This window comes from Trachypithecus francoisi, unplaced genomic scaffold, assembly GCF_009764315.1.
Source record: "Trachypithecus francoisi isolate TF-2019V2 unplaced genomic scaffold, Tfra_2.0 Lachesis_group5, whole genome shotgun sequence".
NCBI classification, from domain to species: domain Eukaryota; kingdom Metazoa; phylum Chordata; class Mammalia; order Primates; family Cercopithecidae; genus Trachypithecus; species Trachypithecus francoisi.
Window position 1 is genome coordinate 35,176,903 of NW_022681470.1, and position 12,865 is coordinate 35,189,767.

Genomic DNA, 12,865 nt, shown 5'->3' on the forward strand with positions numbered 1-12,865 from the left:
TGCAGAAATTAGGCTGGTTATATGAAAACTTACCATTACAAATGATATTTTCTTAACCCAAGTTAATTACATTACAAAATGATATTTTCTTAACCCAAGTAAATAAAATAGAATGAACTATATATAATAAACTAATATATATAATGAACTATATGTAATTATTCAAGATTCTAATGCATTCTTGTTTAGAGCTTGCCGTTAACCTAAGCAATGAGATAGCAATCCCTTTCATTATTTGTTGACTCCCCTTAATAGAGTACCTAATGAATATTGCCAACTTAAGAAAAAAATATTTTTTTTCTGCAATGTCAGCTCTGAAATTAACTTTGTTGCTTCTTTATAGGACAATTGCAGGCGAGCTGAAAATGTTCTTCGTTTATGGATCATTGAAGCCAAGGACCTTGCCCCTAAAAAGAAATATTTCTGCGAACTGTGCCTTGATGATACCCTCTTTGCTCGTACAACCAGCAAGACCAAAGCAGACAATATTTTCTGGGGCGAACATTTTGAATTCTTCAGCCTTCCACCTCTTCATAGTATCACAGTTCACATTTATAAGGATGTGGAAAAAAAGAAGAAAAAAGACAAGAATAATTATGTAGGGCTAGTCAACATCCCCACTGCCAGTGTGACTGGTCGCCAATTTGTAGAAAAGTGGTATCCGGTGAGTACACCTACACCCAACAAAGGAAAGACAGGAGGACCTTCTATTCGGATTAAATCACGTTTCCAAACTATCACCATTCTGCCTATGGAGCAATACAAAGAATTTGCAGAATTTGTCACCAGCAGCTACACCATGCTGTGTTCTGTCCTTGAGCCAGTAATTAGTGTGAGAAATAAAGAGGAGTTGGCTTGTGCCTTAGTGCACATTCTTCAAAGTACTGGCAGAGCCAAGGTAAGTAAAAAAGGGGCATTGCAGTACCTGAAATCTCTTCCCTACCTTTCATAAACCAAAATAATAGATACTGTAGAAACCCAAATTAGAGAAATGTGCTTTACTACTGGTAAAAACAAGAAGAATTAAGAAGAAAACCTATTAGATCCAGAAAAGACGAAGATTAGAAAACTAAACAAGTAAAATGGAGAGACCAACAAATACTTAAAAGTCCATTTGCGTGAAACATAGATAACATAGCCAGCTCTTTCTTGTCTGACAAAATAAATGGTAGAATTGGCATGATAACCCTACAGCATGTTCAAGGTTCCTTACCTTTAATTTAGTTCTAGAGTGTTGTATGGTGGTTTTCTTCCTCACTGTATTTTGTTTAAGATTAACTGATGGCTCTATCCTCTAGGCACAGAAGGAGGTATTCCAGAAGCATATTGGGTATTAGCAAGAGTCTTTGTGGGATTAAAATCTATATTTAGAATAAAAATCCAAGGGATATTATACAATTGGTAGCTGTTTCATGATACACTTATCTTACTTTACGTTGAATAGAAGTAAAAACTCAGGAATATTTTTTTTTTAAAGGAGAAATATGCTGGTTATAGGAAGAACAAAAATCAGTTGAGAGAGTCTTTGACCTATGAAGGATATTCACTTAACTAGGAAGAGTTACCGTTATACTGTATGCGAGCTGGTCATGATAAAATTACATGTCAGATCCAAAGAAATTCACAGCTAGAATAATGTATGTAGAACCAAACAAAATAAAGTACTATTACTATTTCTTGATATGTCAGAATATATCAATATATTCAATATTTAGTCTCTTATCTGGCTTCTATGGATTATAACTTTTGTGTTGGCCGGGCGCGGTGGCTCAAGCCTGTAATCCCAGCACTTTGGGAGGCCGAGACGGGTGGATCACGAGGTCAGGAGATCGAGACCATCCTGGCTAAGACTGTGAAACCCCGTCTCTACTAAAAAATACAAAAAACTAGCCGGGCGAGGTGGCGGGCGCCTGTAGTCCCAGCTACCCGGGAGGCTGAGGCAGGAGAATGGCGTAAACCCGGGAGGCGGAGCTTGCAGTGAGCTGAGATCCGGCCACTGCACTCCAGCCTGGGCGATAGAGCGAGACTCCGTCTCAAAAAAAAAAACAAAAAAAAATAATAATAATAACTTTTGTGTTTCAATCTACTAATGATAATCTTGGGCATTCTGTCATTTAAAAAGCTTACGAGTTTGGAGCGAGGTGTCACTGAAATTTTGAATTGTATGGATATGTTTCTACTTTTCAGTTGCTCAAGGTTCAGAATATATGTAAGGCTTTTTTAAGTAACAGTATTGATTTACATACACTTTAGGTAGAATAAACACCCATTTAAAGTGGAAAAGTTCAGTAAGCTTTGACTGATTTTGCACCCATTGAAACCACCACTATGATCAAGATACAGAATGTTACCGTTACCCCCAAGAGTTTCCTCCTGTCTCTTAGCATTAAGTTTAATAGCGATTCCTAAGTCTACAACTCTGTTATACTGTTAAACTGCCCCAGAGTAAGTCCCATTGATGTTTAAAATGCTTAATTTTAAAGTAAAAGTAAATCAGCATATTCCTCCTATTTTAGCATTTGCAGCCCTTGAAATATCCAATAATTATATAGCATTCAAAATATACGATGTTATCACATTTCAAACTGAACAACCAACATTGAGCTTTACAAGAAGTTCTTTAAGACTGTTGAGGAATGAAGCAGCTGTTTCTTTGCACCTTTATTTCCCCTTATGCTGTCCTTCTGGTTGGATGGATGGGTGGGCAGACAGAAAGATAGCCTGGACAGTGACTTCAAGTGATGAGTTCAGTAGACTACATTGACACTGTGGACCAATTTGTAGCTATTATATATTGAACACCTAATATATGCCAGAAACTGTTAGGTACTGGAGATATGGTGGTAAACAAAAACAGAAACTGGTTTTCTGGGGAAAATAAATATTAATCAAGTAATTACAGAAATAAGTATGATTACAGTGAGAACTGCAGAGGATAAAAAGAGAGATGATACTATGAAATGGAGCAAGTGCAGCTCACTAATGGAGTTCAGGGGCAATGTTGGTCAGGGACGCCTTCACTGAGGAAATGATGTGTGAATTAAAATCCAAAGGATCCCAGGAATGAGCTACATGATAGTGGGAGTGGAAGCAAGGGTGGGGGCAGAGCAGAACTGAAAACAGTATTGGGGGGGGGAAAAAGGCTTTGTGGTAAATAGAGAACATTGTGTGTGTTAGAAAGGGCTTGGTGTATTAAAGGACCTAAAAAGAAAAGGTACAAGTCTTGAAAGGTAGACAGAAACCAGAAAATATGGGGACTTGTAGACTACATTCAGAATTATGGCCTTTATCAGAAGTGCAATGGAAAATCTTTGAGGAAATTTTAAATGTAGGGGTAGTAACACCTAAGATTTTATCCTGATTGCTTTTTTTCCTTTCGGATAAATCTGATAGCTTTAGTTTTAAAGCAACATTTCCAGGATGTCTGATATTTCAGCAGTCTCTTCTAATGTATATTATTTATTCAGTTGCTTTCTGCCTTATTGAACATTATTCTACCAGGATTTTCTGACTGACTTGGTGATGTCTGAGGTGGATCGTTGTGGAGAACATGATGTCTTGATCTTCAGAGAGAACACTATTGCCACCAAATCCATTGAGGAATACCTCAAGTTGGTGGGACAACAGTATCTTCATGATGCACTGGGTATGAAAGAGAAAAACATCTATTTTCTTTTCTTTACCTTTCGATTTTAAGTTATTCCACCCCCATGAGACAAATGAATTGAGCTCAAATTCTGCATGTTATTTAGTTCTAATTGACTCAGGTGTTAAGGTTTGAATCGTGGCCATAAGAAGTCTCTGCAGTACTCACCAGTGGAGAAATAACAATAAATGTAGAAACAGAAACCCTGTCAGCATACACTGCTGCTCTGGGTCTCCAGCTTCATGATTCCAGGATGCACAGTAATATCAGCAGTGTCCATTGATAGATCTGAGGTGGTCTGTTTTCCCCAAAGTGTTGGGTGTTTATATGATGATGTTATTACCTAGTCTTGAGAGTGTTACCCTGACATTTGTTATCATGCATGCAAAACTCTAATCAAAAGTGAAGAAAGTCTTGCTACTTCCCACAACTCCCCCACAAGTTTCTGCCTTTGAAGTTTCTAGAATTTTTAACATAACTCATTTTTGTCCAATCAGTAGCTCTTGCTGACTAGGCTACGCACTTGCAGTTCCAGATTTGGTCGTGAAATTGAGGCATTAACCACTAGAGTAAGGCACTGTGCTGGTCACTTTAATATACATCCTGATAGAGCAGATGTGAGTTCCTTGAAGAAACTAGCCCTTTGTTTTACCTCCATATCCCCACTGCCTGCACAGACTGTTGAGCAGCACTGTCCAATAGAAATATAATACGACCCATGTGTGAGTAATTTTATTTATTTTTATTTTTTGAGTAATTTTAAATTTTCTAGTAGTCACAGTATTAAAAAGGATGAAGACAAACAGGTGAAATTGATAACATAATTCGTTTGACCCAGTATATCCAAATACTATTTAATGGCTTAAAAGAATAAAAGTTATTAATTAGGTGTTTTACTTTTTTATTCTTTTTGAAAATCAGTATGTATTTCACATGTATCATACATTTGAATTTGCATAAGCCATTTCTAATGCTCAACAGCCACGTGTGACTATCAAGAGTAGAAAGTAAAAATATGTTGAATGATTGGAGAGATTTTTACCCTCAAGGAGTTTGCAATATAAGGATATAACATTAGGGATATCTCTATACCAAAAAGAGACATTCTGTGTTCTTTCAAATAATTTTAAAAAATTGAATCCAGCTGATAGAATTGTCAAATTTTCTGTGTGAAATGCATTTATGTTGGTATGTAGTTTGAAAAATAGAAAGGTTAAAAATAGACATTGAGCAAGAGCAGATAAGAAGATAAGAAGTAGCATGGGGAAAAGGACACATGAACAAAAAGACATAGAGGTGGAACAGAACCAGGAATGTGTGGAATAAAACCATTTAGCTAGAAAAAGACATGAAAGAAACGTGAACAATAAACAAAAAGATTAAACAATAATTAGAACCAGTTTGTGAAAACCTCAAATGCCTGCGTGAAGATTTAAAGTTTACAGTAATCATTGGAGAGCCACTGAAAGTTTTGAGCAGGGTGTTTTCAGTGGAATTAACTTAGCAGACTAAGATGAGTTGTATCCAGGCATGGTGGCTCACGTCTGTAGTCCCAGCTACTTGGGAGGCCAAGGTAAGAGGATTGCTTGAGCCCAGGAGTTCGAGGCTACAGTGAGCTATGTTCACATCACTGCACTCCAGCCTGGGTGAGAGAGAAAGACCTTGTCTTTAAAAAAAAGGTGAAGAAAGTCTACTGAAAGCCAATCAATTAAGAAGCCATTGTAGGCTGAGTGCGGTGGCTCACACTTGTAATCCCAACACTTTAGGAGGCCGAGGTAGGCGGATCACCCAAGGTCAGGAGTTTGAGACCAGCCTGGCCAACATGCTGAAACCCCATCTCTACTAAAAATACAAAAATTAACCAGGCATGGTGGTGGGCACCTGTAATTCCAACTACTAAAGAGGCTGAGGCAGGAGAATCGCTTGAACCAGAGAGGTGGAGGTTGTCGTAAGCCAAGATTATGCCATTGCACTCCAGCCTGGGAGACAAGAGCAAAACTCCTCAAAAAAAAAAAGCCATTGTAATAAGAAAGAATGAGACTCTGAATGAGGGTAATCATGCACATAAGAATAGAGAAGAAGATGGATATGAGAAATAGTAAGGTTGAACTGATAGAACTTGGCAAATTTTTCAGTTTGTAGAAAGGAAGGAGGGAACAAATATTACAGAGAATTGTGGGGTTTTGTGAGTGACTAGGAGGATGACGAGATTCTTAACAGGAATAGAAACCACAGAAGTAGTAGGCGTGAAACAGGGGAAATTACATATATATTCAATTTGAAGTTCTAGTAGGAAATCTCAGGGGTTTTAGATAGGAAATCTAAGATACCTGTCTAGCTGGCTGTTGGAAATTTGAGACTAATTTACACATGTGGAGAGGTTAAATGAACCTGCAAGATTACCAGAGCAGGAAGAGAACTGGGCCAAGGATAGATCTTAGAGTACACCTGGGTTTATGGTATAGAATGAAGAAGAGGAATCAGAGAAGTGATCAGAGAAAGAGAGAGCATCCAAAAAAGAAAGAAAACCAGGAAAATACTGAGTCCTAGACACCAATAGAGAAGAGAGCATCAATAGAAAATTATGGAAGGTAAAGAAAAAGAATGGATACTGCATTTGGCACTTTAAATTTCACTGCTGATCGCTCACACTGGTTTCAGGAGGAGAGGAGCCAGGCTGTAAGGAATAGAGTGAGTCGCCATTCAAGAAACAGGATCAGTGTGTTTACATGAAGCAGACACAATATAGTAGCTCCTACAATTAGTTTCTGCTCTGAAGTAGATTTTTTGTCTTCCTGTTTATCTTCATATTTTTTCTCTAATCATATAGACATTAAGAATGGTATAAAGAGCTTAAGAAAAGTACAAAGAGGTTTATAGTGTCATTGACATAAAGAGCTTATTACAGTCATAAATTATATCTCATGATTTGCTTTAATGATTTGTGTTTTGTTATAAAAGTCCACCAAAAAACAAAAAAGCATCTCAAACCGTATTCTCCATTCTATGGAGATAGGAGTGAATATTTATTGACTACCTGCTTCTTTGAAATCAAATATTCATATTTTGAAAATTCAGTCTGCTAAACAGGATTTCTGAATGAAATAATTTCCAAAATGAAAAGTGGGTACCAGTCCTTTGATAGGACAGTGAATGATTAAATGGCCGATGGGCTCAATGAGGCATGAAAATTAATTCAGTGGACATGGGAAGAAATTCAAGTAACCCCTCAGAAATCTCTGTAATAATATTTATAATCCAAGAGCAAGGGCCACAGTAGTAAAAATGGCTGCTGCTTCTAAGAGCATAAACAGAATTAATTGGTAAGCTTCTTCAGGACGGGGCTATATTGTCTTCTCATTAAAGTTTTGCTGTATTTCATACACTTTGGGCAGAAAATAGATGCTGTTTCCAGACTGCTTGAAGAATTTTCAGAGAAAATTGATTTTAAAAGGTGCCAGTAATACTGTACAGTATCTGTCTGCTTCTTAGCCAGTCCTTATCTTAATTAAAGCGTTACTCTTTCTGCACAGACTCTGCATTGTTTAGACTTAAATCCTCCATCTGTTATCCTATTTTACCTTTCCATTTGAAATCAGATTGCACCTTGGTATCCTGTGACACACAGGAAATACTATCTGTGAGATATACAAAAGAAAGCCCTGAAAAGACCTGATTTCCACTTTTAGCAGTGGAGGCAAATTCCTTTCAGCAGTAATATGTCCATCCTTGTTGACTTATTCCTACGTGTGCAATTTTTATGCTAGATAATAATGACTTAATGATTTACATAGAAAATATGTCATAGAATATTCTGGGCACAAACTTAACATGTAAACAACATAACGAGCACCCCCTTTGGCTCTGGTTTTTTTCAAATGCAAGAAGGCAAACTTAAGTGAGTTTTTTAATCTCTCTTGGTAATTTTGATCAGTTAAGCACCTTCTAGTTACAAATCAATAAAAGCCTCTCCTTTCAATATGGTACATTCTACATGCTCAAACACTGGTTATTGTTTCAACAGTTAAAGTATTATTTTTCTGTTTTGGAGCATTTTAAATATGTAATAATCAGGAACAAAAACTTTTTAAGCTGGTACTATAGACAATTAATTTACTTCTGGTCCCTGGAGTTATTTATCTGGCGCTTTTCTTGAAGAATTAAAAATATTGTTAATATTCATGTTTTTTATTAATATTAGTATTTTTTCCCTTGAATACATATAACCTACAAGAAGTCACTAAACAGAATATTTAGGATACAGGTGTAGAGTTTGGCCAGTTTTTATATGGGATATTTGACACTGATTTCTTAGTTTTAAATTTAGGTACTCTTTAAATGAAGTTCATTTGTGGAAACATATAGCACAGAAGACGTAGAGAACATATTGAATACGTATCTTGTGAGAATTGGTAACATTTTAAAAAGCCTCTTACTAGTTTTGGCCATTTCACTTGACCAAAAATTATTCAAAAGTTGCATGATTTTTACATTAAAATACTTTTTGTATGGTGCTCCTACTAAGAGCCAGGTACCATATTACATGCTTTTCATGCATTATGTCTGTTCCTCACCACAGCTCTACAGGGTGTTTACTATTAACACTGTTTTACAAATAAGACAGCTGAAACTCAGACTAATTAAGTGACTTTTCCAGGGCCCACAGTCAGTCTGTCTGACCTCAATGCCTTTAACTTTTCTGTGCACCCTTTCCTTTCTGTATACCACATTGTTTCCTGTTCTCTCACTTCTTATCCCGTCACAGGTATTTTTAAAAGCTTTCATTTATCTAAATACTAACTGTTTTGATAGAAATGCTCTTTCTGCTGCTGCTGCTGCTACTTAGTTTTGCAGGCATTATTGTTCACTTTCATGAAGTCTGTTATAACTAGCCTGAACCTCAAGTAATAAGCGCATATTTAGGAGAATCTTTGAAAGATCCACTCCTCTTTCATAAAGACCTATAAAAAACCAAGAATACATACTGCCATCTCTGATAAATATTTATTGAGCACCTGTAACATTTTGGGAGCTATTCAGAAGAGTCAAGATTTGAACATGAATAAAACCTAGTACCTAACCTCCAAAGGTGTTCATCCTAGAAATGAAACAAACACAAACAATATGAAATACGAAGTAGTCGAAGATATACAAGCTATGGTGTGTACTAGAGGATAAACAGGTAAGGTAGGAATTTGTTCTTTCAGGGAATAGTGGGTGTATCTTTCTAGAACATAGGCCATATGAACAGGGCTTCTAAACTAAATTTATATGGAAAAGCATATACAGATTATATGGAGGAGATTATAAGGAGATCTGCTATAATATTGTGCAGTGTTGAATGACTGTCTCTGTTACAAGAGGTAAGCATAGAGAACCTTACTTGCATCTGTATTTGGCACCAACATTAGCACTTAAAACCTTCAGTGGACTATTCAATCAAGCTTGGGTTGTTTGTTCTTCTAGAATAACAATAATAGTCCCCTAAGTAGAGCGAGCCTTAAAACAAATAATGAGTTTATACTAATTAAACATATATTTAGTTTAATACATTTTTTAAGTAGTATCATTACCATTTTTATAAATACTGTGATGATGATGTTAGTGATTGCTGTTATTCCACTTCCAGGATAAGAAAAATAAACATGATATGTAGGATGTGACAACTCTTGGGTTCCAAAGCAATGAGGCTTCATGGGCCATCTTTTGTGCTCTCCCTGTCAGATCTAGAAAATAATTCCCCATTATATATTTTAGGTCAGAAATCATAAGTCCTTTTATTCTATTCAGGAAGACACTGTTTATAACTATATTTTCATCTTCTCTCTTCTACTAGGGGAGTTTATCAAAGCTTTGTATGAGTCAGATGAGAACTGTGAAGTGGATCCCAGCAAATGTTCATCTAGTGAACTGATAGACCATCAGAGCAACCTGAAAATGTGCTGTGAGCTGGCTTTCTGCAAGATCATCAACTCTTACTGGTGAGCTTATCTCATCCTCTGCCTGTGGAACATCTTTTCATATAAAAGTCATCACAATGTTAACAATTATTTTACAACCAAAGGGGAGAGTCTTGGAGAGAAATTGAAAGTTTCCCTAATACAGTCCCATCTAAAATTGAAATCTCCATTGTAAGCAGAAGTACTTTTTAACTGGCTATCTACATAAATATAATCTCTCCCCAGAATATTAGTACTATAGCCTCTAATACCAAAAGTATTTCTTTCGCTTTCTAAAATATTTACTAGTGTTAAACAGATGTGTTCATGAATTTTGATCATTGCACTAACTCCAGCAATTGATGAAACTTTGAAAGATTTTTGATGAACAGTCTTTAGAGAGACTATGGTGAGTTATACTAAACCAGATGGTTTAGTCAGGAGCCTCATGCCATTTTCCCACTTTGCAAAACTAAATTTAAACTAATCCAGAGTTTTGTAGCCTTGGGTTTCCAGTCTCCATCTGGCCTCTGTGAATTTTTCCACCGCCTCTCAGCCATGAATCAGGTAAAACCTCATCCCAGAATTTCTACTAGGTCCTCCTCACAGCCTGACTCTTAAGCAGAGATATGTTGGGTCAGGGTGGAATCACTTGTGCTTTGGGTTCTGGTACTTCTGTGTTTAGAGGTTTTGGTACTTTTTTCCTTCCCTAGTGTTTTCCCTCGTGAGTTGAAAGAAGTGTTTGCATCATGGAAGCAGCAGTGCCTGAACCGTGGCAAGCAAGACATCAGCGAGAGGCTCATCAGTGCCTCATTATTTCTCCGTTTTTTGTGTCCAGCCATTATGTCTCCCAGTCTTTTCAACCTTATGCAGGAGTATCCTGATGACCGCACATCTCGGACTCTAACTCTTATTGCCAAGGTCATTCAGAACCTGGCCAACTTTGCCAAGTAGGTGATACTATTGTAACCACTTTAAAAACACAGTTTAAAAAATACTCGAGGCCTAAAATTTGGATGAGGGTTGGGAACCTCATCACTCATGTTACCAGATTTTCACTGTGGTATTAATAAATATAGCAAAAAATTGGAAACAAGTTAAATAATCACTTCGTTGAGGAGTGGTTAAGTAACCTATGATACATGCATTCAATGGAATATTTGCAGGTACTATAAGCTGCTTACAAAGACTATCCAATAATATAGAGCATTAAGATAAAATTAAATTAAAAGTGCTGATAAAAATGCTTCAGTAGGAAAAAAAAGGGCAGAATAAAAAGTGGTATGTATACTGTTACCCCAGCAATATGAAAATACAAAAATCTAACTATAAAAAAAGTTGGGAAGAAAAGACAAATTATGTGGTTACATTGTCTAAGACAATTATCCTGACCACTTCAAAAAAGACAATTTTATGAAAAATGCAAAAGATGGAGGGGGGGCTGTTCTAGATTAAAAGAGATTAAATGCAGTACTTGAAACTTATTTGGATCTTAAGTTGGAAAAAATATATGTCCTTTTGGGGGCAATGGGCGGAATTTAAATATAGACTGTAGATAAGATAATTCATGAATAGTGTTTTTAAAAGTTTTAGTGTGATAATGGCATTGGTTTATGTAAGAGATATTCCTTATTCTGAAGAAATGGACACTAAACTATTTAGAGGTGATGTCTGCAACTTGGTTTAAAATGGTTCCAGAAAGAAAAAAAAAAAAATCTGTATAGAGAGGGTGTGAAAGCAAACTTGGCAAAAATAACAGTTGGTTAATGTAGATGAAAGGCATATGGGTATTCATTGTATATTCTTTCAACTTTTCTGCAGGTTTAAAATTTTTCAAAAGAAAATTAGGAGAAAACAGTTGGGAAGGAAATGTACTAAAATATAAACAGCAGATATATTTGGGTAGCTTGAATGAGACATCCATGCTTTTTTATTTCTACTTTTCATTGTTTCAAACTTTTTTCAGTAAGTTTGTTATTTTTATAATTTACAGAAAATAAATTTAAGAAATGGCTGGGAAGGAATTCACATTTACAAAATTGACCAAGATTTATTCAATATTGATGCTTAAAAACGGGTTTCTGGCCGGGCGCGGTGGCTCAAGCCTGTAATCCCAGCACTTTGGGAGGCCGAGACGGGTGGATCACGAGGTCAGGAGATCGAGACCATCCTGGCTAACACGGTGAAACCCCGTCTCTACTAAAAATACAAAAAAAAAAACTAGCCGGGCGAGGTGGCGGGCGCCTGTAGTCCCAGCTACTCGGGAGGCTGAGGCAGGAGAATGGCGTAAACCCGGGAGGCGGAGCTTGCAGTGAGCTGAGATCCGGCCACTGCACTCCAGTCCGGGCGACAGAGTGAGACTCCGCCTCAAAAAAAAAAAAAAACGGGTTTCTATTAGCAATGTATTGAAGAAAAAAAAACAAGAACAGATTGTTTTCTAGTATAAATAGTGGCTTTTTAGAGGTGTACTATTTTAATTTTGTATAATTTATATATAAGCCAATGCAGAAATACACATATTTATCCATATTTGAGCTAAAAAATATTTATATTTTATTTTGGAACAGGTTTTGTGGACTTAAACTAGGCCCTGAAGATAGGTAGAATCTAGATAGGCAAAGGAGAGAAGTTTTTCTCTAGTGCAAGTAAATAGCATGGGCAAAAGCTTGGAGAAGAAAAAAATGTATAATATATTTGGGGGACTTTGAAGAAACTAGCAGTATTGAAGGTTTGTACTGGTGAGCATTTGGTAGGTAAGTGAGGCCTATATTACAGAGAAATTCAAATACCAGAAGTAAAAAAAAAAAAAAAGAGGTTTAGCTTTACCCTTTAGAGAATAGAAAGCTATTCAAAGCATTGGAATATTAAAGTGATATTAAGAAAGTATGTTATAGCATTTATCACTTATAGATAATAAAATTAATCATTCCCTCCACAAAATAAAAAAATGTCATAATTCTGTGTAAAGTCAAATCAAAATGATCATCTCTCTCTTGAATATGTTCTTTCTCATTTTCTCATCCTCTACTTCAGGTTTGGTAACAAAGAGGAATACATGGCATTCATGAATGATTTTTTAGAACATGAATGGGGTGGAATGAAGCGCTTTCTTTTGGAGATCTCTAATCCAGACACCATCTCAAACACCCCAGGCTTTGATGGTTACATTGATCTGGGCCGAGAGCTTTCAGTTTTGCATTCCTTACTGTGGGAAGTAGTTTCCCAACTTGATAAGGTAAAGTAGGTTGATGGAAGATAGAGACTTTAATGTACCTGAATT

General features: G+C 36.4%; 1 protein-coding gene across 6 annotated transcripts in view; it reads left to right on the forward strand.

Annotated features, from left to right (window-relative positions):
- RASAL2 (RAS protein activator like 2) overlaps positions 1-12,865 on the forward strand; it is a 393,297-nt gene that overhangs the window by 354,906 nt on the left and 25,526 nt on the right. For all 6 annotated transcript variants that reach the window (XM_033200815.1, XM_033200816.1, XM_033200817.1 and 3 more), the window contains 5 exons: positions 344-898; positions 3,502-3,646; positions 9,483-9,627; positions 10,299-10,535; positions 12,619-12,820. In XM_033200815.1, coding sequence (XP_033056706.1) covers positions 344-898; positions 3,502-3,646; positions 9,483-9,627; positions 10,299-10,535; positions 12,619-12,820 — 1,284 coding nt within the window. The remainder of the gene's footprint in view (positions 1-343; positions 899-3,501; positions 3,647-9,482; positions 9,628-10,298; positions 10,536-12,618; positions 12,821-12,865) is intronic.